Genomic DNA, 21,203 nt, shown 5'->3' on the forward strand with positions numbered 1-21,203 from the left:
GGTGTATAGTTAATCAGTTGAGTAGAGGAATTAAATGTATAAATGAATTATATATATCAAATAAGTTTTTTTTTAGTAAATTTGTTTATTTTTATTGCCACTCAACTCATTTATTCTTATTACACTCATTCAATCTTATTCATTAATGCTAATAATAATACTAATAACACCAATGTATTTCATTTCGTCTCATTTCATCTCATCTCCTTTCATCTCATTTCATCCATCTTAATCCATCTCAATTCATTCCATTCCATCATTCAATCAATCATACATAAGCAAGCAAAAAAGCCAAACCCAACGCCAGCGAGAAATCATCTCTCCTCCCCTTCTTCCATCCCCCCACCCTCACCAACTCACCAACTCTCCTGAATAATATTGCAAATCAACCAAGAGAGAGAGGCGAGAAGAGAAAAAAAGAACCATAAAAACACAATCTCGACCCCCCTCCTTTCCCAAACCTAAACAACAAACCTTTTACTTCCCTCGACCAACCCATCCATCAACTTAACCACACTAGTCCACTGTGGACTAAATCTCTGCGCCTCATCCAACGCTGGAATAACACCCCTCTTGTTAGCATCACTCCATAAACAAACCACTCTCCCACTTCTGCCTTCATCTCCTGGTTTCATATCTTCTCCTACCGCCCACTCAACATCAACTACCCATTCTTTATTCCAGTCTCGATGCCAGAGTTTGATTTGATCACTTCCACTATCAGGAACATCATCCCATCTTTCTTCGCTTTTGGCTCCACCGTGGACTTTGAATTCAGAAAAGGGGTCGTCGAATCGAAGGATACAGGCACGGGTTTCTACACCTGAAATATGGAATGTGGCTTTATTTTCGTTGGGTACGCGTGAAACGTTAAAGCTGAGCCAGTCACTATAGCCTTTTTCGGGTGGAACACCTTCAACTACATTATCGACAACTTGAGGAGGTATGCCTTCATAAGAGCAAAAAGAGAGACCGGAGCGAATTCGTGGATTTGCCTCGCAATTTATACTTTGTCCTGCCGCACTTGGGATATTTGTAATAATATTGCGGATATATTGTTCGATTCCTACGAGTGTGACTCTATTAACGCCAGTGTCGAGATCGACAGTTTGTTGAAAATATGCTTTATATCGATTATTAGGCGAAAATGGGAAAGCAACAAGATTGTAGATGAGAGTTCCGATGAAAACCAAGAAGAAGAAAGTCGGCATATGATGCGTTAATCGGTGTATGAATGGTGTCACTGGTAGAAGAAGTAGGATGGAGAATATAGCGACAATAAGATATGGTAGAAAAAGTGGACTGCCATCCGTTCCAGTTTGGTGCAAAGCAGCTACGAGGAATAGACCAACTTGCCCAAGAATAACTAGTATGAATGGACCAACAAGGAGGTACTGAACTAGCCAAGTCCAAATAGGTAATTTAGCGGACCACTCCTGTTCACCTCCGTATGGATGCTTCTTGTGACCCTTTTTATCATCATGATCAGCTGGTCCATCGTATGATTCAGGGACAACTTGACGATAACGATTAGCAAAACTGGTGCTGACCGAAGCGCGATGACTCGGCTGGCCACCTCCAATTAGTGGAGTTGTTTCGTGAGGAAATGCTGTTGCGTTCACAGTTTCTTCTTGATCTTCTTCTGCTGCTTCATCATCGGCATTAGGTTCATCGGCCCCATTTGCTCCATCCGTACCCATCACGGCTTGATGATGGTGATCCTGATTATCACTATGGTCATTTTGAGAATCCTCGATATAAGTGGATTTTCGAGGTAAGGCAAATTGTTCACAGATAGCGATCAAGGTCGCAAGGAAGATTGCAGCTTCGTAAAACACAAACAAGTAACCGCCACTTATCTTGAAACGATCCTCGTATACTGTAGCAACGACAAGAAGAATCCAACCGAATACGAACATCCACATAAATGCATATCCTCTTTGAAGTGCGGAAGGCCTGACGAAATTGCAACCTGCCATGATGAACCAAAATACGGAAAAGAATAGAGTTGCCGACATACTCCATACTGCGTATGGAGAAGAGTAGATAATCATAGGATTGATCTTATTAATTAGCGATGCGCAAGCAAAGGTGATGGCACTAGTAATGAAAAGAGTGATAGGGAAGCGAAAAGCTCCACGCCATCCACCAAGAGAAATAGGCTCGTCTTCAGGATTTTTAGACTTGATAGATCCGGCGAAGAAGTAAAACTTTTCTTGTCGGTTAAGAAGATATGAGACGGCAAAGAGAATTAACGGGGAGGCAATGAGTAAAGTTAGTGACCAAGCGAAGAGAGTCCTCAATCTGAACACTGCAAAAACGGTGCCAAATATATCAAACCAAACGCCATCTGAACCTTTCCCATTGCTAACCTTTCCAATTTTATCGTCACTACGTGGTCCGACAAATGTATTGCTAGTATCCCGAGTGAGCGATCGAGTGGTGGCTACAGAAGCAGATAACATGTGCCACAGTGAGTCTATCGAGGTATGTTTAGCATCATCTTGATCGGTATGATATTGAGATCTAGGTTGCCAAAAAGCAACGTCTAGTCCACGATAGCCCTCCGCTCGAAACACGACATAATCGGTCTCACTTCTAACAAATCCTGATGAGAATCCGTCCGAACTGACAACGGTTCCAAAAGGATGTTTGGCATGAGCGTAAGCTCGGGTGACCTCGGTATCTGTACTTCGGAACAAAGTAGCTCTACCACCAGCTCCAGCGCCTTCCAAATTAAGGAAGGTGTGAACAAATTTCGCCATTGGATGAGACAAAAATGCCTTTGCACCGTATAAACCATCCTCTTCACCATTATTGAATAGTGCGACAAAGCCCTTTTGTGGTCGGTTCTCCGGTGTTGTGAAATAACGGATCAACTGAAGGGCGGTAACAACTCCTACCCCATCGTCTGTAGCTCCAAAACCCGTCGAGACACTATCGAAATGGGCATTGACCATTACACCGCCTCTGCCATGCATTTTCCCTTTTGAATTAACTGAACCAGTTTTCCACCATTCGCCTTCTTCATCGTCGTTTCCTCGGACATAGCATATGATATTATTTCCTTCGAAGTATGTGCTTATTCCAAGCCTTCGACCTTTGACACCAATGCTGGTGAGGGCATTGCTCGAATAATTTGAACGTAAATCGTTGAAAACTGTAACAGCAGGCGATACTTTACGTGTTCGCAGATCCTCATGGTATTCTACAGAATCATCATTAAAGTTGTTGGGGCCTGACATCGACTCTGGAACGTCCTTGTCGAAATCAGACTCGAGCTGAACGTCGGAAGTATCAGCAGTCTCATTCTCTGTGGTATACTGAATCTGATTATGATCGAGGATCTCGTCAATTCTTTTCAATAGCCAATTTCGCACATCGTCATTCTTGCGACTATTGAAAGGGTGGTAGCCATCGCTCAAGCTTTGAAGGTCAAGCCATGCTTCCGTAAGATTGAGCCCATTGTAAAGAGTAGGATCATCAGGAGCAGAAGGGACAGTCTCGTGAATAATGAGTAGAGGTATGAAAACGCCCAGGTAAATTACGACGGTTACCAATGTAACCGCCATGGGAACAAACGCCGATGGATTGTAGCATTTCATGGTGAGTGTTATCAAGAAGATTGATAGGTTTTAGGATCGTTATATATTAAGAATTAAACAGAACCATCTAAACAGCCATGTTAGGGTATCGCAATTGAGGATTTGAGATGTAGGTAAGGTATGTACAGATGTTCTGTGACTTGTCGCTCATGTAGAGAAAGGGAACGAGGGAGAGAGAGAAAGAGAAAGAGTGAAGACTGAAGACTGAAGACTGACAATGTGCGATGATGTGAATGACCGAATTGATTCGTTCCAAGCTTACGGAGTGTACCTGAGTACCTGGGTACCTACTTTCATGTGCCTGTGGTAGGTGCGGGGCGGAACGGACCAGAGATTTACCGGCATGTCATCCATTTTTACAGCCAGAAATGCCTGAACCACAACCATCAACCTACTCGACTGTTTATTCCTTGATCATCGCAACTTCCAGATATCATAATATACCACACAGCTTTAATACATATAGAATAAAGTTATTCTTATTTGTAATCTTTATATTACTCTGCTCTGTTACTACACATGTTCTTACTACAACAAGAAGAAATGGGTCTTTGTCATTCATTTGCGATAATCGTTGAGCATCATCATGATTTCGAGGAGCATGGATAGAATAAGCCATCTGTACTCAAGTCGATAGATTTAATTCTCTCCTATGCCTCAAGTAAGGTATATACAAAGATGGATCATGGTATGCATGGCTCTTGTTACATTTCTGCTTAAGTCTAGTCTGCTATTTCCTTGCCTCCTTCCCATTGTCTACCTGCGTTGCCAAACTCCTCGTTCCCTCATCTATAGCGTGGCACTATATCTATCTTCAGGACGGCTCCTCACGTGATGTGGAACAGCCATCTACGACTTGCATCAAAGTGGTTTTTCTATTTGATCAAGAAGCTATAATTCATTCTTCATACATGAGCGAGAAACTTTTCCGAAGTTCGATGTAGTCCCAGTCTTCCACCTTATCTTCACAACGACTTTGTTCCGATGAAATCCCACATTTCCATATGAACACCCGAGAGAAATTTACTCGACTTCTTCAAACAGACGCCAAACATGCCTCCCAAACCACTGCTTCCCATAATCCCGCCAATCCATCTTCACATCCCCTATCGTCCTCCCAGAATTCACAAAATGGAAATCTTGAACCTTTTCATACACCCCAGGCCCCAGTTCTTCACTCGGCCAATGTCCCCAATGCGTCTTCCCGTTCTTCCTCGTCTCAACCAAATACCACACTTTTCCATCCTCCTCCCTCGAATCCCACACTGCTTCCACAGGCCATTTATGTTCCTCATTTAGCGGTATTTCATCCTTCCAAAAAGTCCTCCCGATCCAATGCAATACCATATCAAAATAAATCAACAAAGGTAAATTTTTAACAAGCCATTGCCACCACGACACATTCTTCACTTTCCATTTCCTCTGCATTTTATCCAAATTATATATATCCCCTGAGATATTAAGAGGTCCAGGAAGCTTGTGCCATGTCATTGGTCTATACCACCCCTGCATAGGTCTCACTCTCTCTTTTGTCGAATCCGACATACTTCGATAGTAAAACTTATAATGCATTAATATCTCACTCATAAGCAACTCGGTACCTTCCCTCGTGTCCAGATCTTTCCCAAGTCGTTTTTGTTCGTCAGGAGGAAGAGAGGTTATATTTACAAGAGGACCGAGTTTTCTACCGTTTACTTCACCTAAGTAATGCCGGAATATAAGTTGAGTCCTATTAGGAGTCAGTATATAAGTATATCCACTATATCCACGCATTGCAAATACATCATCAACCTTCCATCATACTCTTAAATCTTCACGAGAAAACTTACCGACGAGAATAACTCTCCCAATACCCATTTACCTCCAATGGCGCCAAAATAGACATAAAAGGAGTCGCCGAAGTCAACAACTCTTTATGCCAATATTTAACATGTTTACCCATTCCAAAGAGAAATGTTTCGGGTGCCATTATTTCCGGCAGCTGTTCATAGTCTTCAACGATATTATCTCCATATCCTAGACCTTGCATGAAGAGTTCTTCGATTGTATTTAGGCCATCGGGAAAATAAAAGTATATAGCGCCATCATCGATGTTGCGTTTTTCTCCTGGAAAGGGTATTAGTTTAGTTCTTTTCCGTACAACTATCCAATCGATATCCCTAACGAACCACTTAAACTCGACTCCATCAAAACAAGCAAACAAAATCAAACTCAGCATCGGCCCCAAAACTCCCCCAAATCAAACCCCCCCTTTTTTTCTAAAAAGAAAAAAAAAACCAATAAGAAAAAGGGCAACCAACTCAAAAACTCCACCCAACACTGAAACAAAACTAACTGACACAACCCCTTCAACCCCTTCCCATCATACGATTCATCCAAACCCCACCTCTTCCTCTTCCCGCCCTTAAAATTCCTATTCCCCAACGCTCCAATCCCAATACAAATCGCCCGTTCAATATCCCATCCCTGAAATCCCTGCATAAATTCTTCCTGGCGAGTATATAACCCGGATGATCTCCAGTTTATGCTTAGTTGGCCCCATATTCGCATCATTTGGCGGACGCGTTGCATGTCTGAGCGAGGGGGGGGATAGAGGAGAGTGGGTGGTTGTTGTGGTTGTTGTTGTTGCATGGTGGTTTGAATGGATGGTGGATGGTGGGTTTGGTTTTGGATTTGAATGCTTGTGTTTATACTTGTATTCAGAGGCTCAAAACAAATCTAAGGCTACCAGATCGATATAATCTAAATTACCACCCCGCGAGATTCAAAGATCAAAGATCAAATCCACACAAGACCCCAAACCACCACCCCAAATCTAACAACCCATTCACCCCCCCCCCAAACAACAAAAAAACCCATAAAAATGATATAAAAAAAACCCAATGCATCTAGCTATAACAAAGACATCCATCTATACTCATTCTACACCAAGTACACTCACATCTAGCACTTCTTTATCTATCTAAATCATAATAAAGTAATAAGTCTTAATCTTATAAAGAATTGAAGAGGAGAAAGCCTAGAATTAGACGAAAACAGAAAATGAACAATTCACACAATAAGATCTCGTTGATGAGAAATGAGAAATGAGAAATAAAAAATAAAAAATAAAAAATACTCGGATTAGTGAACTAGAGATGTTAAAGATCTTGTTAGTACCTAGTACCAAGAATTATGTCTCTAAACAAACAAACAACTAATGGACTATGAATATCACAATGTGACATAAAATATTCACAAAATTTTGTTTTTTGTTTCTCTGAATTGTAATGCAGTTGATAGCTTCACTCGGAATAAGAACCAAAACTCGACATCAGTACACGTAAATCACCAATAGTTAAGCTGTAGGAATAATTTGAAAAAGGAGCAAAACAAGTTTATCATGTTGTTCTATACACTAACATATATCTTGTTTTGTGTGCATATATCCCATCTCATCTCTATTCACTTATTCACCTCCGACTAACGCTATTCACCCAATCTCCACGCTGCTCGCTCACCTCCCATCCATGCCTATTCACTTCATCCACCCCACACCACTCTGAAACCTAATCATTACACGAAAACAAAACCCGAAAAGACAACCGCAAAGGAGAGTGAAAAAGACGGTTCGAAAATGCATACAACGCTCCACGCCCGCCAGTAGCCTGCCAAACCACCAATTTCCAAGCCCATGGAATAAACACAAGAAAGAAAAATAAACTCCTCCCCTTTCCGTTCATTGAAATCCATCCGTCCAGTCCCGAGGTTAAGAAGCTGAAGCCTTTGCTTATGCTCCATGTACATTTCTAATCTCTTCGTCGATCATGATGGCTCGACGAACCGAAATCTGGTGGGTCTTGATGAGGTTTCTTGGCTTTTGGCGTCTTGACATTGAACCGGGCTAGAAGTGCTAAGTGATCACTGGGAAAATGGTAGTGTGGTAAACCGGGCACCGTTCTCATGTACTCTTCGTCTACAGGACCTAACAAGTCCGTGTTCTCGAGGGCATTGGTGGAGTACCAGATATGATCAATGTGGTCGGTAAAGCCGGGCGTATAATTGGTCCATGTTAATTCTTGTGGACCATCGGCTAGGTTTGTATAGGCGGATCGAAGAGAGAAAGGATGCTCAATTCCATCTCTCGTGAAATTTCCATATTGATAATTACCGAGATCTGGATGATCAGGGGCAACTCGTCCCGTGGCCAATAACTCGTACACACTGGAGTCTGCCGTAGAATTCAAATCACCACAAACTATTAGCGGTATTTGGGTCTTGTTTGTGTATTCCATGGATGGTGCAGGTTCTGGGGCAACTTCCACAGGGGCATCCGAATTTGAATCGTCCGTAATGGTATATGCTTTTTTGTCTTTACATGGCGGGAACCGTTGATATTTCTCGGCGAATTTGCTTATGCTTTCCATCAAGATTGCGATTTGAATTAATTTAACATCAGCATACGCTGGATCCCAGAATATGTGTGCATTGGCAACAATAACGCGTGATCCGGTTAGGCGGTTCTCGAAGAAACCCAGCACAGCAATATGATCCCTAGGCATGACACGATTGAAAATGTCATGTTGGTTTTTCATATCCGGTCTATTGATTGCGATATTGGCAAAATCGATAAGTTGCTTGTCAAGGAGAATGTATTTGTTGTTCTTATAAAATGTAGCGCAGCCATCGACAGCCTTGGCAGCCGACTCGGACATAGTCTTGGCTCTTGACTTCGGCCACCATACACCTTTGTAGTCTTTGTATGCAAGTTTCACACTGAAAAATTCTCGGAAATTTTCAGCATCCACCTCTTGAAGGCACACAAAATCAGAATCCCGCTCTTCGATCTCGCGTAAAATCTCGTGACGCCGATGCTCCCAGTCTAAAGCTTTGGACGGGACATAACCGTACTGGCCGGGACCCACGTAGTTATCACACAAGATGTTATAAGAGAACACAGTGAACCTCTCGACATCTGGGGCAACAGTTGTACCATTGAGTAGATCAATCATTTCTCTAGGAGCGGGAGGAGGGGGTACTTGGATGTGTTAGTAACGAGATACAGAGTTTAGATTTATAAACTTACTTGGTGCTTCTTCTTTGAGTGTATGGATCAGGGCCTTAGTTCCCTTCTCCATGATCTCACTCTTGATAGCGGGGTCCATTTGTTTATTGCCCTCAATGCCTAACATCTCTAATTGGTAGAGTGAACCAAATGAACAAGGCAGAGTAGTGAGTTGGTTATCAAACAGTAGTAAATTCTTCAAATAAACACACATGCCTAGCTCAGGGGGTAGAGTCTGCAAGGCATTGTTTGAGGCATCTAAATGGCGCAAGTGTCGCAATTGACCGATAGCTGCAGGCAAAGAGGTGAGAGCGTTGGACGCTACGTATAACTCTTGGAGAAAAGTATACTGGAATACTTCGACCGATAATGCTCGAAGCCCAAGCCCACTCATGTCCAAATTATGCCAATCCTGACGTTTAATAGAACTGTCCGTATTCGAAGGTCTGTTTCGACTGGCATTCTCCGACTCTTCTTCAGCTGATGTCGTTGTTGGCTTGTCAACAGTATTCTGAGTGGCTTTGGTTCTAGCAAAGTAATGCGGGCCATGTTGCTTTGCTTTCTTTACTTCTGTGTACAATTCCATTTGCTTCTGCCAATGCTCATTGATTGGCGTTGCCTGACCACCATGTGTACCTGTCGTATGCCCATTTTGTAGGTTTGAAGTGAAAGCGGACGTCGAATTTTGCATGCCGACGGTGGGGAAATTCGCATGATGGTTGACCCCGTTGGAATTGTGTGCATTGTGGTCTTGTTGAATATTGGCGTGGTGCTGAGTATGCTGAGACTGATGCGAGGGAAAGTGAGGATATTGTAGCATGCTTGCTATGGCACCCCGTCCTGCGCCATTGACGCGGCCATGTTGCCCTTGCTGATGGTTGAACATATTGTAAAGACCGTGAGCTGGAGATTGAGGATCAGGGGTTCGAGTGGGGGACGGGGTATTGGTGTTGAAGGCAGATCGAATGTTATTTGGGGGTGTCCCAGTACGGATCAAATGTCTCGGATGGTGTGTATTTTGAGGGTAATAATAGTTCCCAGCGCTCTGCTGTGCAAATCTGTAACCATCTGCCATTAAAACCACCGCAGATAGAAATCTAGCGGAGGCGTCGACTCAGCTTTGTGAGCGCAGGCCGTGTAGGGAGACGGAATAAACCGAGGATCGGTTGAACTGGTGGTTTCGAAGCTGGAGATCGGTTTCTTCTTCGTTGGCACATAGGTCTCTTGGAAATATGTTCTAGCATAAACCACGATCGCAAAGTCACCTGTGGTATGGTGCGCTATTGTGCGCGAAGCAATTGATGTTGAATTCAAGTAGATACAGTGGTTTTCAAAGTTTCGACACAGTGGATTCTGGAAGGCGCGTAATTGGAGTGTCTACTCGGCCTGCGGGCCTTCGTGAAAGATCTTGCAGATATTAAGAGTAATTCGTTCGAGTTTTAAGTGTTGGGCCTATTATCTTGTAAATGGTAAGTGGTTATATCAAGAAGTGAACACTGTTGAAAGAAAAAGAATTCGTCGTTCCTGTTGGGAAGAAAAAGAAAGTACTACCTTGTAAACAGGAGAGAAAGACTTCTCATATGTTATGACGCTGTCGATAAAAGAATCTCGTAGATGGAATTTGTTGTATTGATGTTATCGTCAACTTCCTGCTCAGATGTGGTTCACCCACCAAGCTCCAACTAGAACTCAGCGGAACATCAACATGGATGAGAGCTTAGCGCCAAAAATTCAAAATCACGTGAAAACATAAGCGAGTCACTTTACAAGAATGTCAATTGATTAGGACTTCAATCTATGGAATCATATGGCAATGCGGCTTTCTAGATTTCCTAAAATTTCTCACAATGACTGCCATTTCTTTGAGACGTCGAGGTGTTGTTCCAGGTTTCAACAATGAGTACTATGTATGACAAGACCAGTACTTCTACGCAGTATCAGCCGCATGAATACAGTTTGCTCTCGGGTTATTCGCCGTCTTCATTGTTTCATGTTTCATGTTTCCCATTATCCATTAACCCACACTGTGATTTTGCTTGGAAGTTACTTGAAACAGGTAAATAATCAAAGTTTGCATGGTTCGTCCGACTGGATTCTGATGAGGTAACATCCGGCCTCATCCAAGTTGGTGCAATGTGAAGTACATCCATCTTGTGCAACAGCATATGCAAGAAGCCTTTTGTCCTATGCTTGCTGCTCAAGTCCCAACATCTGCAAGGCTTCGATTTGGATTCGTCCAATATCGAGTTTCGATTGGCGCAATTAGATGCATCCTTTCAGCATTTCTCACAATAAATTGCGATTGGCAAAGTCTATAGGATTTACGCACAACTGGATCAAACAGTTGTTTTTAGACGGCTTGGGGAAGGTTCCTATGTCTATCTAGATGCACCCCGACGAATCCGAAAGGACAATGTCAGTTATTAATTTACTATTATTCTTTGGGTGAAACCTAGGGTACGACGACGCGGGAACATAACTGATTGAAAGCTAACCAAAGTTCCTAAACCGATTGTATCTCGGCGAAAGGCCGCGAGACTCCCCCAAAGTGCGGGTTTGTATCACCAATCGGATCACATTAAAGCTTTTCGGTGTTTATTATGGTTTCCCATAAGCAGGGGATATCTGCAAGTGAAGGCGGGGAAAGCATATTACTTAGCAGTGCTGAAGTTGGAGAGAAGCCTCGCTTCCCATGTACGGACCTCACATAGTCCTATGGCATGCTCAATTCATCAATTCTGTGAATGAATTGATCTTTTTGAAACCTCAGCATTTTGAAACATGTTCATGGCACGGAATAGAACCTAAATGAGTTCCAAAAAAGCTGTAGGATCATCCCCAACGATTTAACTACCGTATACCATTCGATTTTCAAAGTGACCTGATGAACGCATGATTTGTCTAGACCTAGCTTCTATATATATTATAAAGCTAGAGTTCCCCATCCTTTCCCCAGATTCTCCAAGTAGGCAAATATCATTTTGCCATTATTACTCACAACCGTTTGTATTAACATATCATTATCACCATATTACGAAATACCAATTAGATCATCGAGGTCCCCTATCCTGCAGTATACGACGCGGGAAGATAATGATCGACAACCCTGATGCCTAATGCCACCATCTCTTCGCTCACCCCGATATACTTCTTGGATCTGCTTGTCTTTGTCTTTAGATCAATGCAGAGGAAACATCTATCTACAATTACATGTGCTATAGACTCATCATCTAATATACGAACTTTTGAGTTTCCAGCTAAAGAAATTAACCTCACTGCCGCGCATGGTCAAAGGATCACCTGCAATGCGGAGGATTATAACTCTTACCTTATCTGCTTGTACTTCGCCCAGCACAGCATTCACGAATCGCGAATATCTTAAAGCGCCACATAACGGTACATAATCACTACTTTCCCAACTTTAATTTAGAGTTCTATTCGCTGCCAAGGAGACGAATTGTCCCAGTACTCACGAATACACACAAATATCAGTGGCGTTCAATTAGGCAAAACACCCTACGGCAAATCTCCAGACACTATACTCGAGGACAAGTAGCCATAGCCATGATTTACTAGTTATATAAGCATAAGAAGGAAGGAAGGCCCATCATCATCCCATCATGGCTGAAGCGGCTTTTTTCTATAGCACAACGCTCCAGAAACCTAACCGTTCAAAAGCACCATCAACACATACAAACTTATCCATACTTTCGCAAGCCCTACCCATCCGACCATTTTGCAGGAGCAAAATCCCTCGATCAAGAGCACCATCAAAATCAAGCTCAGAAGGAAACGACTTACAAGAAATAGAACCCGAGCCTCCAGTTGCACTACATAATCTCCAACAAATCCTCTCATTCCCAAGCAGTCTCGTGGGAAGTCCGATTTTCAAAAGCGATAAGAGTACCGCTAACGGTTCTTTTTCCTTTTCCGAGGCATTGATAAACACCACTAGCTCGACACCGGATGTGGGTATGCTTTCAACCCCTTTAGTCAATCACAAACACTCCGTAAATCAAAGCAATAAAGCCCGGGCCGCAGCAGAAGCAGAAGCGAAAGCGAAGCGCAAATCATCATCGACCTCGGGCCATTCAACTCACTACTTCAAAAATGCAAGCGGAGTGGAACGGTATGCCTCCACCAATTCCGCCGCCCACCAGCAGCAAAGAGGAGATTCAGATTCCGCAGACAGAGCAGGTAGTATTTCTAGCACAACAGGTTCGAGTCAAATCTCGAAAATAAATTCGCGAGATCGAGATCAAGGTCGTGACCCGTCAGGGTCATCAACAGAAGCTTCCATGGCGCAACCATTCACCAAACGGCATGGTCGCCGATATCTGCGAGATCCCTCGTTGGCATATCCCCTACCATGCGATCTTCCCGAAATCCATCGCCAGACTTTACGAACGATGTTATTATGTCAGGTCTTCAATGGCCCGACATGTTCATCAGCTTTCAACAGCAGACCCCCGAAACGAGTACTCGAGGTTGCTTGCGGCACAGGCTTTTGGAGTGTGATGTGCCACAAACATTTTGCGCATAAAGGTCACTCCTCGATACAATTTACGGGTATAGATATTGCACCGCTGGCTCCTCGCATGGATGCCGATGATGATATGAATTGGCGTTTCGTTCAGCACGATTTGCGAAAGACGCCCCTCCCCTTTCGCGACGAAGAATTCTCACTTATCATGGTTAAGGACATGAGCATGATATTATCTACAAAGGATAATGAACGCTCACAGGCTTTGATGGACGAATATTTACGGATATTAAAACCTGGAGGAGTCCTGGAGGTTTGGGATGGCGATCATACTATTCGAATGCTTTTATCACACGCACCACCTGCCACGCAAGACGAAGACAATTCTAATCAAGCTCACAAACAAATATACACTAATGCCATGGGCGCATACACTATTACACCACAAACACCTTTAGCAACGCCACAAAATCAATATCTTATCGACTACAATACATGGATATCCAAAGCCCTCGAAACTCGAGGTTTACCCCCTATGCCTTGTACAAGTATCCGAGCTATGCTGCTTCAAGAAGCCGAAGTCCTTGAACAAATCGAAAGTCGAAGACTAGCAATCCCGCTTGGTGAAGTACGTTGGGAGCGTGAAGGAGTCGGCGGACCCGCCACCTCCACTAATGGACTTGACGGATCGAGAGGCAAAGCCAAGGAAGCTGATCGAAAGCATCTTACACCAGGACAAGCTGCTCTTCGCAGAACCGCATTGATGAGCATCATACAACTGGTCCAGAGTCTGGAACCACTATTGAAGGAAGCGAGTGGAAAAAATATGGACGAATGGGATCGTTGGCACGGAAACTTGATGACGGATTTATTGAAGAATAATGGAACATCTTGGGGAGAATGCCTTGAAGTCGGTGCTTGGTGGGCGAAGAAAAAAGACCCGAAGTCTGATTCGAGTAATTGAAGTAGTCGCCCAATTGTCTTCGAGTTTACCCAATTTTCTCTAGCGATTCTCCTCCTTCATGTTTATATTATCACCTTAATTATTCCGTCCTATATTCGCCTCCACCAATATCACATTCACCACTTCCCGTACATATTCACCGCCTCTCATATACGCCTCCTCTTATATACGCCTCGCACTCGAAAGAAGTCCTACAGCACCTCGAAGCCAGGAATCGAGTCTTCTTTTGGGATTCACCATCGCTATAATATCCCGTCCATAAGGACTTCATATATCTATCTGCCTCCGAATTGGCGCATAGTATTCATCGTTTGGATATAAATGCCAGGAGGCTTCATCATCATTCTTCATCCTTCTTTGTATCTTTGTCGCAGCGCTCGATACCTTTTAAGATAGTACCTGGATATACCCAATACATATTTAATCAGCCCATGTCTCTATTTCTGTGTGATACTTATACGCGCATTCTGTGAATCGTCCCCTCTCTAATGCACCTGGTGGATTTCAGGAGATATAAAGGTGACATACAATGCTTCAATCTCTACTCCGCAATAAATAATTAGCACATCTTCAACTAGACCCAATATATTCCCCTCCTTCTCTTCACAAATACAACAAAGTGATAGCATAGCACAACACATACCCTTCCTAACAAACTCCGCGCGCTCAATCCCTTTCCGTATATCGCTCTCATTTTCCATAGACGCATTCGCCATAAATGCCTTGTGTAATCGTGTCCGAAAATATGTATATCCGAGCGGATATTCTCGTCCTAGATTGAGGAGTTCTGTTTTATATGTTAATATTAGGGGAGAGAGTTGGTAAAAAGTAGATTGGATATTGTAGAGGGAAGGGGAGGATAATGTGTTGGTGGTTGGTGGTTGTTAAGGAAGTGGGATTGTTGAGGAGGGATAGGGATGTTGGTATTGATATGGATGTATAAGAGGGAGGGGGCTTGATGTGACGAGGGGGTTGAGAGATGAGGGCTTGAGGGAGGGGAAAGGAAGGAGGAAAGGGAATACCTTTATAGATTGAAATTACTTCTTTTCTGAGTGCTGGGGTGGGCATTGTTTTAATGTTTTTGAGGGGTTTGATTCTTAGTTCTTGAATCTGGGTTGTTAATTCTTATTTATTTTGTGTTATGTTACATTAAGAAACTCGGGATAGATGGATAGAATATTGAGGTGAAAATATAGAGACTATAAGTGAGCAAAGGGTAATTAACTGGAAATGGAATGAAAATGATAGTTTGCAATTGTAATTGAGAGTAGTGGATATCTTGAAAAACGCTCGCTCGATGACGATTTAGAAGCTCTGATGCCGAGGGTTAAATTGGAGCTAGCGGCCGCGATGGAGTGTGGGGAAATATTTACTGGTGAGTTTTCCCGGAGCTAGCTCATATGGAGTATATGGGTAATGGATTATTTGCTGGTTGTTTGAAACGACTTTGCTTGTTTAAGAAATGAGTTGCGTGCGATTCACCCTTGTGCATGGAGCATGTGTTTTTGTTGACTTGAGGGCTGGGGAGTTCTATCAAGCTCCGCGTATCTATTTAAATCTACATTCGCATGACTTCTAGTACTCGCTTGTCACGCTACGGAATAGCTTTGCTAGACTCGGTATTTATCATGACTAGAGTTGATCCTCGGCCTCGAGACTAATCGTGCCGAAGAATGCGTCACCATATCATCTACTGGTGTACCTAGTATTTACTTGCTTCATCTTCCTCTCAAATCCTGTTAGCGGTACCCATATCCTCTACCGCATCCTCCCTATCCCAGGTCTCAATCTCCAATCTCCTGACTTTCTCTTCTATATTCTCAATTTTCTTTCGTGCATTTGCCATTGCTATATTTTGCTCTTCCCAAGTCTTCGCAAAAGCATCCAAAAGCCATGGTTGCAGCCCCTCCTTCTTTCCATTTTTATAATCATATGTCACAATATCTTCCACACATCTAGCAGCCGATCTTTGATGTAATTCCGACATGATTAGTACGTCTAATTTGAAAGAAAACTCGGCTTCACTTTTGGGTTGATGGCTAAGTTTATGATACACGGAAATGTGATCCGGCCATGTCATAGGCTGCGCTTGTCAGTAAATGTACGACAAAATACATGTGAGTATATGAGAGGATGGAATTCGAGGAAACTTACGAAGAGGTACGTCGTATGTATGCTTCGTAGTATCATTCCATAACCCTCTGGCGTACACAATTGTCTCCATTTATCTTTATTTTGGGGATCGATATGAATGGCATAATTTTGAGTCCAATTTACTCTTGCACTCTCGGCATATCGTATGTACATGACATTATTAACGTGTTTCTGTAGTAAACTCAAGATTAGCTTTACGATTACTTCAACATATGTCAGGAAAACATAGCCCGTCCATCCTTCCACATAGAAGGGAAAATACCATACAATCCATTTCCCCCCAAACAACCTTATGCCTTGTCAAACCCGCTCTGTTTTTATCCACCAGGTATCCAAGTCTCCCAGCTACTAATTCCCTCCAATCTCGCCCCAAAATCTCTAATATATTTCCCGCATCTCGTGCTTGTTCTCGGCTCATCCCAAACATAATACATTTCCCAATCCTAGCTTTAATCGTGCTCAGCCATCGAGAATTCGAGTTGCTATCTGGTTGACGTTCTACTGTGCTTTCGAAACGTTTTAACACAGGGCTACGCACACTTGTGAATGGCCGCGTAGGTAAATGATGTAGTCTAGGAGGCATATTGCTTTAAAAGAAAGGAACAATTGTTGGAAAAGTGCGTTTGATCCGAGGTCTCGGGCTAATCAGTTTATTGTCAAGCTGTCACAGCTCCCCGCATTTTCGGAATTGCGGCCGCGCGGGAGTGGATTTAGCGTGTTACGGACACCCCACTTCGAGTCACAAGTGTGGGCAGTGAGACGAAATAACTTTGGATGCAAAGACAACTATCGGATATGCAAGAATGGACTTTTAACATATCAAGTCAAAATCTTTCGGATGAAGTTTCGCATCAAACGTTAGAAACCAGCGTCTAAAAGTCTTTGTCCTTATAGACCTTAGGGACCTCTCGATAAGAAGATGGAAGCCGACGAGCGTACTCCATTGATCGCGACGGTCACTGTTGGCCCACCGCGCCAAAGATATGAGCATGACACGATTCGTCGATTCTTCACTATAGCCGCAATTTGTTGCTTGATAATCGCAGCCTTCATTTTTGCTTTTGTTCTTCCTCTACTTGAATAGTTTCGAAGGGCTTGAGTCTTCAATATCAATTAAAAATACTAACATCTAAACTGAGAGAGTGGTGCTCTTTCCCATACCAATACGCTGCTCCCTTGAACTTCGAGCAGTTCATCGAGGTATTCATATCAGCCCCATTATGGATACATCAAAGTTAGCCAATAAATTCATCTTCAGATCTCCCCACTTCCTCCCGCATGTGCTACCTCCACCAATCTTGACAACAACTCTAATAATAAACATCAGCACCAAATCATGAGTTCCCTAACCCACAAAATCTATAAAATCCAATGGCATCTCGAATTCAAGATCCTCTCATGCCTCAGACTACACGCTACCACACCAACCTCTTCATGAAATCTCTTCAGATGGCTCTGGTACAATTACGAAGTCAATGGAGATATTGTCTCGATCAACGGAATGTCCTATTTCCAATTTCCTTCACCACCACCTAAATCCGTCGAGTCATTTTATCGAAGAACTCTTGATATGGATTGAGTGACAGAAGTCCTGAAAAGTATTCGGCGCCTCCAAGACAGAGATGGTTTAATCCGAGCAGTATGAAGATGGAAGCTTGTAAGGTGGATGGAACGCCGTATGGAGGGGGAGAAGAGGTACCGGGGTTTTGGAAGTGTGCTGAGTGGACGAATAGGAAGGCTATACCTGCTTTGTGGGGAAATGGGCTGATCAAAATGGTTAATGGAGGAGAGGTTATTGGGAATGATACGGTATAGAATGGTCCTGTTGTATGTAAAGGAGATGAATATCATTGCAAACATCACCTGCTGGGAATAGATGAACTCAGCGGGTAGAAAACTCTTCGAGATGACTGAAGCGGAATAATTGAAGTCATTGTATTTTTGGGCGGGATGGGGTTTGTGAGGAATATGAAATATTACATTAAAAGCTCTCAATAAAACCGCTGATGGGCCTTTCAACTTCCCATAAATAAATAAACCATCAAGATCAAAAACAAACATTGTTCCTCGTGTCCCCTCAACTTCCTCTCAACTACCTACCCAGTGCCCGCAATAGTTACCAAAATATTTATTACTCTATATCAAGTAATAATCCTCCTTTCATTACCCGACTAGATCTTCAGGCTTAGATTTATGATTTCTAGTCGCTACTTCTTATTATATCTAAGAATTATGTAGATATGATGTTCTAGAAACATTGGTAGGTAATTAAGTAGCGTTAAGGGTTGTTGTGTTACAGGTATGAGAATAGATGGTAATGAGATATTTAATTCTGGTATGATTTTAATTCCTCTTCTTTATGGGGATTGCTTTGATGCTTTTTTATTTTTGGATATATGTGTATTTACATACATATATGTATACATGTATGCCCATACATGTATAGGCACTCGAACGGTGTTTTCATAGATAGATGGGTGAATTTGAAAATATAGGGATTTATAAAATATTAATTGTACTAGAGACCTGATAAAACGACAATGAAGCTGTCAAGTCCTTATTTTTCTAGAAGAAATAAGCTATAATTATATACAGCCAAAACAAAGGAACGCTGTATAATCGTCTGATATATAGAAAGAATTATATAAGATTAGTTTTCGGTTAACGTGTTTCATCACCCCGTGCACCATATCACCTCGTGCACCACTTTCACCTCAATTCACATCAATCACTTCAATACGCGATTTATCAATAAATAATTATGGTATCGACATTAAATGAACGCGATATCGTTATGGCGATGGAGGCAATGGCTAAAGATAAAAATTTAAGCCTCCGGAAAGCTGCCAAGATTTACAATATTACTCATACGACACTCATACGTAGAATGAAAGGGATCACTCCTGCCTCCGAATATCGTCAAAAACAGCATAAAATTACTAAAATTGAAGAGGAGGTTATTATTCAGCATATAATCGATATGGATGAGCGAGGATTTAGTCCTAAATTCATAAGTGTTGAAAGTATGGCGAATCACATTCTTGAATCGAGGAGTGGAAAGCGTATTGGTAAACAATAGGCATATCGATTCGTGAATCGATACAATATTCTAAAAACGCGTTTTAATCGTGCCTACGACTTCCAAAGGGCTCTCTGCGAGGATCCTAAACTTATTAATAAGTGGTTTCAACTATTCAAAAATATAAAGGCAAAATATGGAATACAAAAGTGCGATATATGGAATTTTGATGAAACAGGCTTTATGATGAGAGTGATATCCTCTAGTATGGTTATTACTAGTGTAGATAGATGTGGCAAAAGTAAAGGAATACAGCCAGGCAATAGAGAATGGTCGACAGCGATTGTATGTGGTAATGCGACGGGGGAGAACATACCTCCATATCTCCTTGTTCAAGGACAAATGCACCTAGCCAATTGGTACAGCGAGACGGATATGCCTCCCGAATGGGTGGTTAAAACTACTATAAATGGATGAACGAATAATGAGACAGGTTTAGAATGACTAAAGCATTTTGATAAGTATACGAAACTCCGAACGAAGGGTACATATCGAATGCTAGTCTTAGATGGATATGAAAGCCATGAATCAGGCCCTTTTCAGAACTATTGTATAGAACATAAGATTAAAGCCGTCGGATTACCACCTCATTCGAGTCGTCTCACCCAACCTCTTGATGTTAGTTGTTTTAGTGTGCTAAAACGTATATATAGCAAGCAAATTGAGGGGTATATACGGATGCATATCAATCATATCTCCAAAATCGAATTCTTTATAGCATTCAATGCTGCATACGAACAAGCAATTACAATGGAGAATATGAAAGCAGGCTTTAGAGGAGCAGGATTAGTCCCTTTTAATCCCGATGCTGTACTCTCTAGAATGGATATTCGAATCCGTACACCTACTCCTCCTTCGCTTCCTCCGAGTCATATGCCCGATTGGGTCTCACAAACACCTCACAATGCCACCGAAGCTCTTTCACAAGCATTTTTAGTACGATCTATTATTGCTCGGCATCATTCTAGCTCTCCTACACCTATATTTAAGGCTACAGATCCTTTAATTAAGGGTGTAGAATACCTAGCTAGTATTGTCACGATTTTAGCTTTTGAGAATCACGATCTTCGATTGGCAAATACGGGATTAAGTAAACGTCAACGTGCTAAAAAGACTCAATTACATTTAGGAGGAGCTCTCACTATTCAAGAGGCTAATGATATTATATCACAAAAAGAGGTGGATGTTCAGATTAAACGCGATAGACAACAAAATGGGCGGAATTCTAATAGAGAGGCATCGACTAATCGATGCTGTAGTAAATGTGGAATAACAGGTCATAATGCAAGAACATGTTCTAATGATAATATAGATCCTAAATTATTAGATAGTGCTTAGTTTAAATCAATTGATCAAGTAATTGTTGAATTATATATGATTATAAATAGGAATTGAGGTGAAAGTGGTGCACGAGGTGATATGGTGCACGGGGTGATGAAACACGTTATGAGATCTGGTGGATTATCTTTCGCAGTGCGTATTTGTCGAGACACTTTGTGCTTATGTACCTACCTAGGTACTGATATATATATCTTACCCTTGACTTTAAGCATTCTTCACTAGCGTTAAATAGGTAAAAATAACTAGATTGTGATTAAAAGTGTGAAAATGCAACTAACCTATTCAGCTGTATCAAGAGAAGAAGAAAGAATAGGTTCCCCAGTCGCGAGTAATTTTGCTATACCTAGGTAGTATAGAGGATTTTTTTGTGGGGAAACTATATAAATAATTACTTTTAAAATACTATGAGCTACCTGCCTAGGTATCTACAGATGAATATCTAAATTATGTTGCGGAAAAAATACACACACTGCTTTCCCCTTCACCAGCCTAAGTTTCTACGCAATCTAAACGCCATATCCCGCAAAATTATC

General features: G+C 42.1%; 7 protein-coding genes across 7 annotated transcripts; 2 read left to right on the top strand and 5 right to left on the bottom strand.

Moving 5' to 3' along the window:
- Positions 1 to 268: 268 nt before the first annotated feature.
- Positions 269 to 3,605, bottom strand: SS1G_12596 (hypothetical protein; the record flags this gene model as incomplete). The annotated part of the gene is made up of 2 exons (XM_001586559.1): positions 269 to 368; positions 475 to 3,605. 2 exons carry the CDS (start codon positions 3,603 to 3,605, stop codon positions 269 to 271), a joined length of 3,231 nt encoding a protein of 1,076 aa, XP_001586609.1.
- Positions 3,606 to 4,628: 1,023 nt separating this feature from the next.
- Positions 4,629 to 5,792, bottom strand: SS1G_12597 (predicted protein; the record flags this gene model as incomplete). The annotated part of the gene is made up of 3 exons (XM_001586560.1): positions 4,629 to 5,334; positions 5,435 to 5,711; positions 5,774 to 5,792. 3 exons carry the CDS (start codon positions 5,790 to 5,792, stop codon positions 4,629 to 4,631), a joined length of 1,002 nt encoding a protein of 333 aa, XP_001586610.1.
- A 1,601-nt stretch (positions 5,793 to 7,393) lies between these two features.
- On the bottom strand, positions 7,394 to 9,340 carry SS1G_12598 (hypothetical protein; the record flags this gene model as incomplete). The annotated part of the gene is made up of 2 exons (XM_001586561.1): positions 7,394 to 8,622; positions 8,671 to 9,340. The coding sequence occupies 2 exons, from the start codon at positions 9,338 to 9,340 to the stop codon at positions 7,394 to 7,396; spliced, it is 1,899 nt and encodes a 632-aa protein (XP_001586611.1).
- Positions 9,341 to 12,269: 2,929 nt separating this feature from the next.
- Positions 12,270 to 14,096, top strand: SS1G_12599 (hypothetical protein; the record flags this gene model as incomplete). Its single annotated transcript, XM_001586562.1, has 1 exon — positions 12,270 to 14,096. One exon carries the CDS (start codon positions 12,270 to 12,272, stop codon positions 14,094 to 14,096), a length of 1,827 nt encoding a protein of 608 aa, XP_001586612.1.
- A 340-nt stretch (positions 14,097 to 14,436) lies between these two features.
- SS1G_12600 (predicted protein) lies at positions 14,437 to 15,164 on the bottom strand (the record flags this gene model as incomplete). The annotated part of the gene is made up of 3 exons (XM_001586563.1): positions 14,437 to 14,495; positions 14,740 to 14,883; positions 15,119 to 15,164. The coding sequence occupies 3 exons, from the start codon at positions 15,162 to 15,164 to the stop codon at positions 14,437 to 14,439; spliced, it is 249 nt and encodes an 82-aa protein (XP_001586613.1).
- A 661-nt stretch (positions 15,165 to 15,825) lies between these two features.
- SS1G_12601 (hypothetical protein) lies at positions 15,826 to 16,833 on the bottom strand (the record flags this gene model as incomplete). Its single annotated transcript, XM_001586564.1, has 3 exons — positions 15,826 to 16,179; positions 16,251 to 16,421; positions 16,513 to 16,833. The coding sequence occupies 3 exons, from the start codon at positions 16,831 to 16,833 to the stop codon at positions 15,826 to 15,828; spliced, it is 846 nt and encodes a 281-aa protein (XP_001586614.1).
- A 2,178-nt stretch (positions 16,834 to 19,011) lies between these two features.
- On the top strand, positions 19,012 to 19,746 carry SS1G_12602 (hypothetical protein; the record flags this gene model as incomplete). Its single annotated transcript, XM_001586565.1, has 2 exons — positions 19,012 to 19,318; positions 19,508 to 19,746. 2 exons carry the CDS (start codon positions 19,012 to 19,014, stop codon positions 19,744 to 19,746), a joined length of 546 nt encoding a protein of 181 aa, XP_001586615.1.
- Between the last annotated feature and the right edge of the window lie 1,457 nt (positions 19,747 to 21,203).

This window comes from Sclerotinia sclerotiorum, genomic scaffold, assembly GCF_000146945.2.
Source record: "Sclerotinia sclerotiorum 1980 UF-70 scaffold_21 genomic scaffold, whole genome shotgun sequence".
Classification (NCBI taxonomy): Eukaryota; Fungi; Ascomycota; class Leotiomycetes; order Helotiales; family Sclerotiniaceae; genus Sclerotinia; species Sclerotinia sclerotiorum.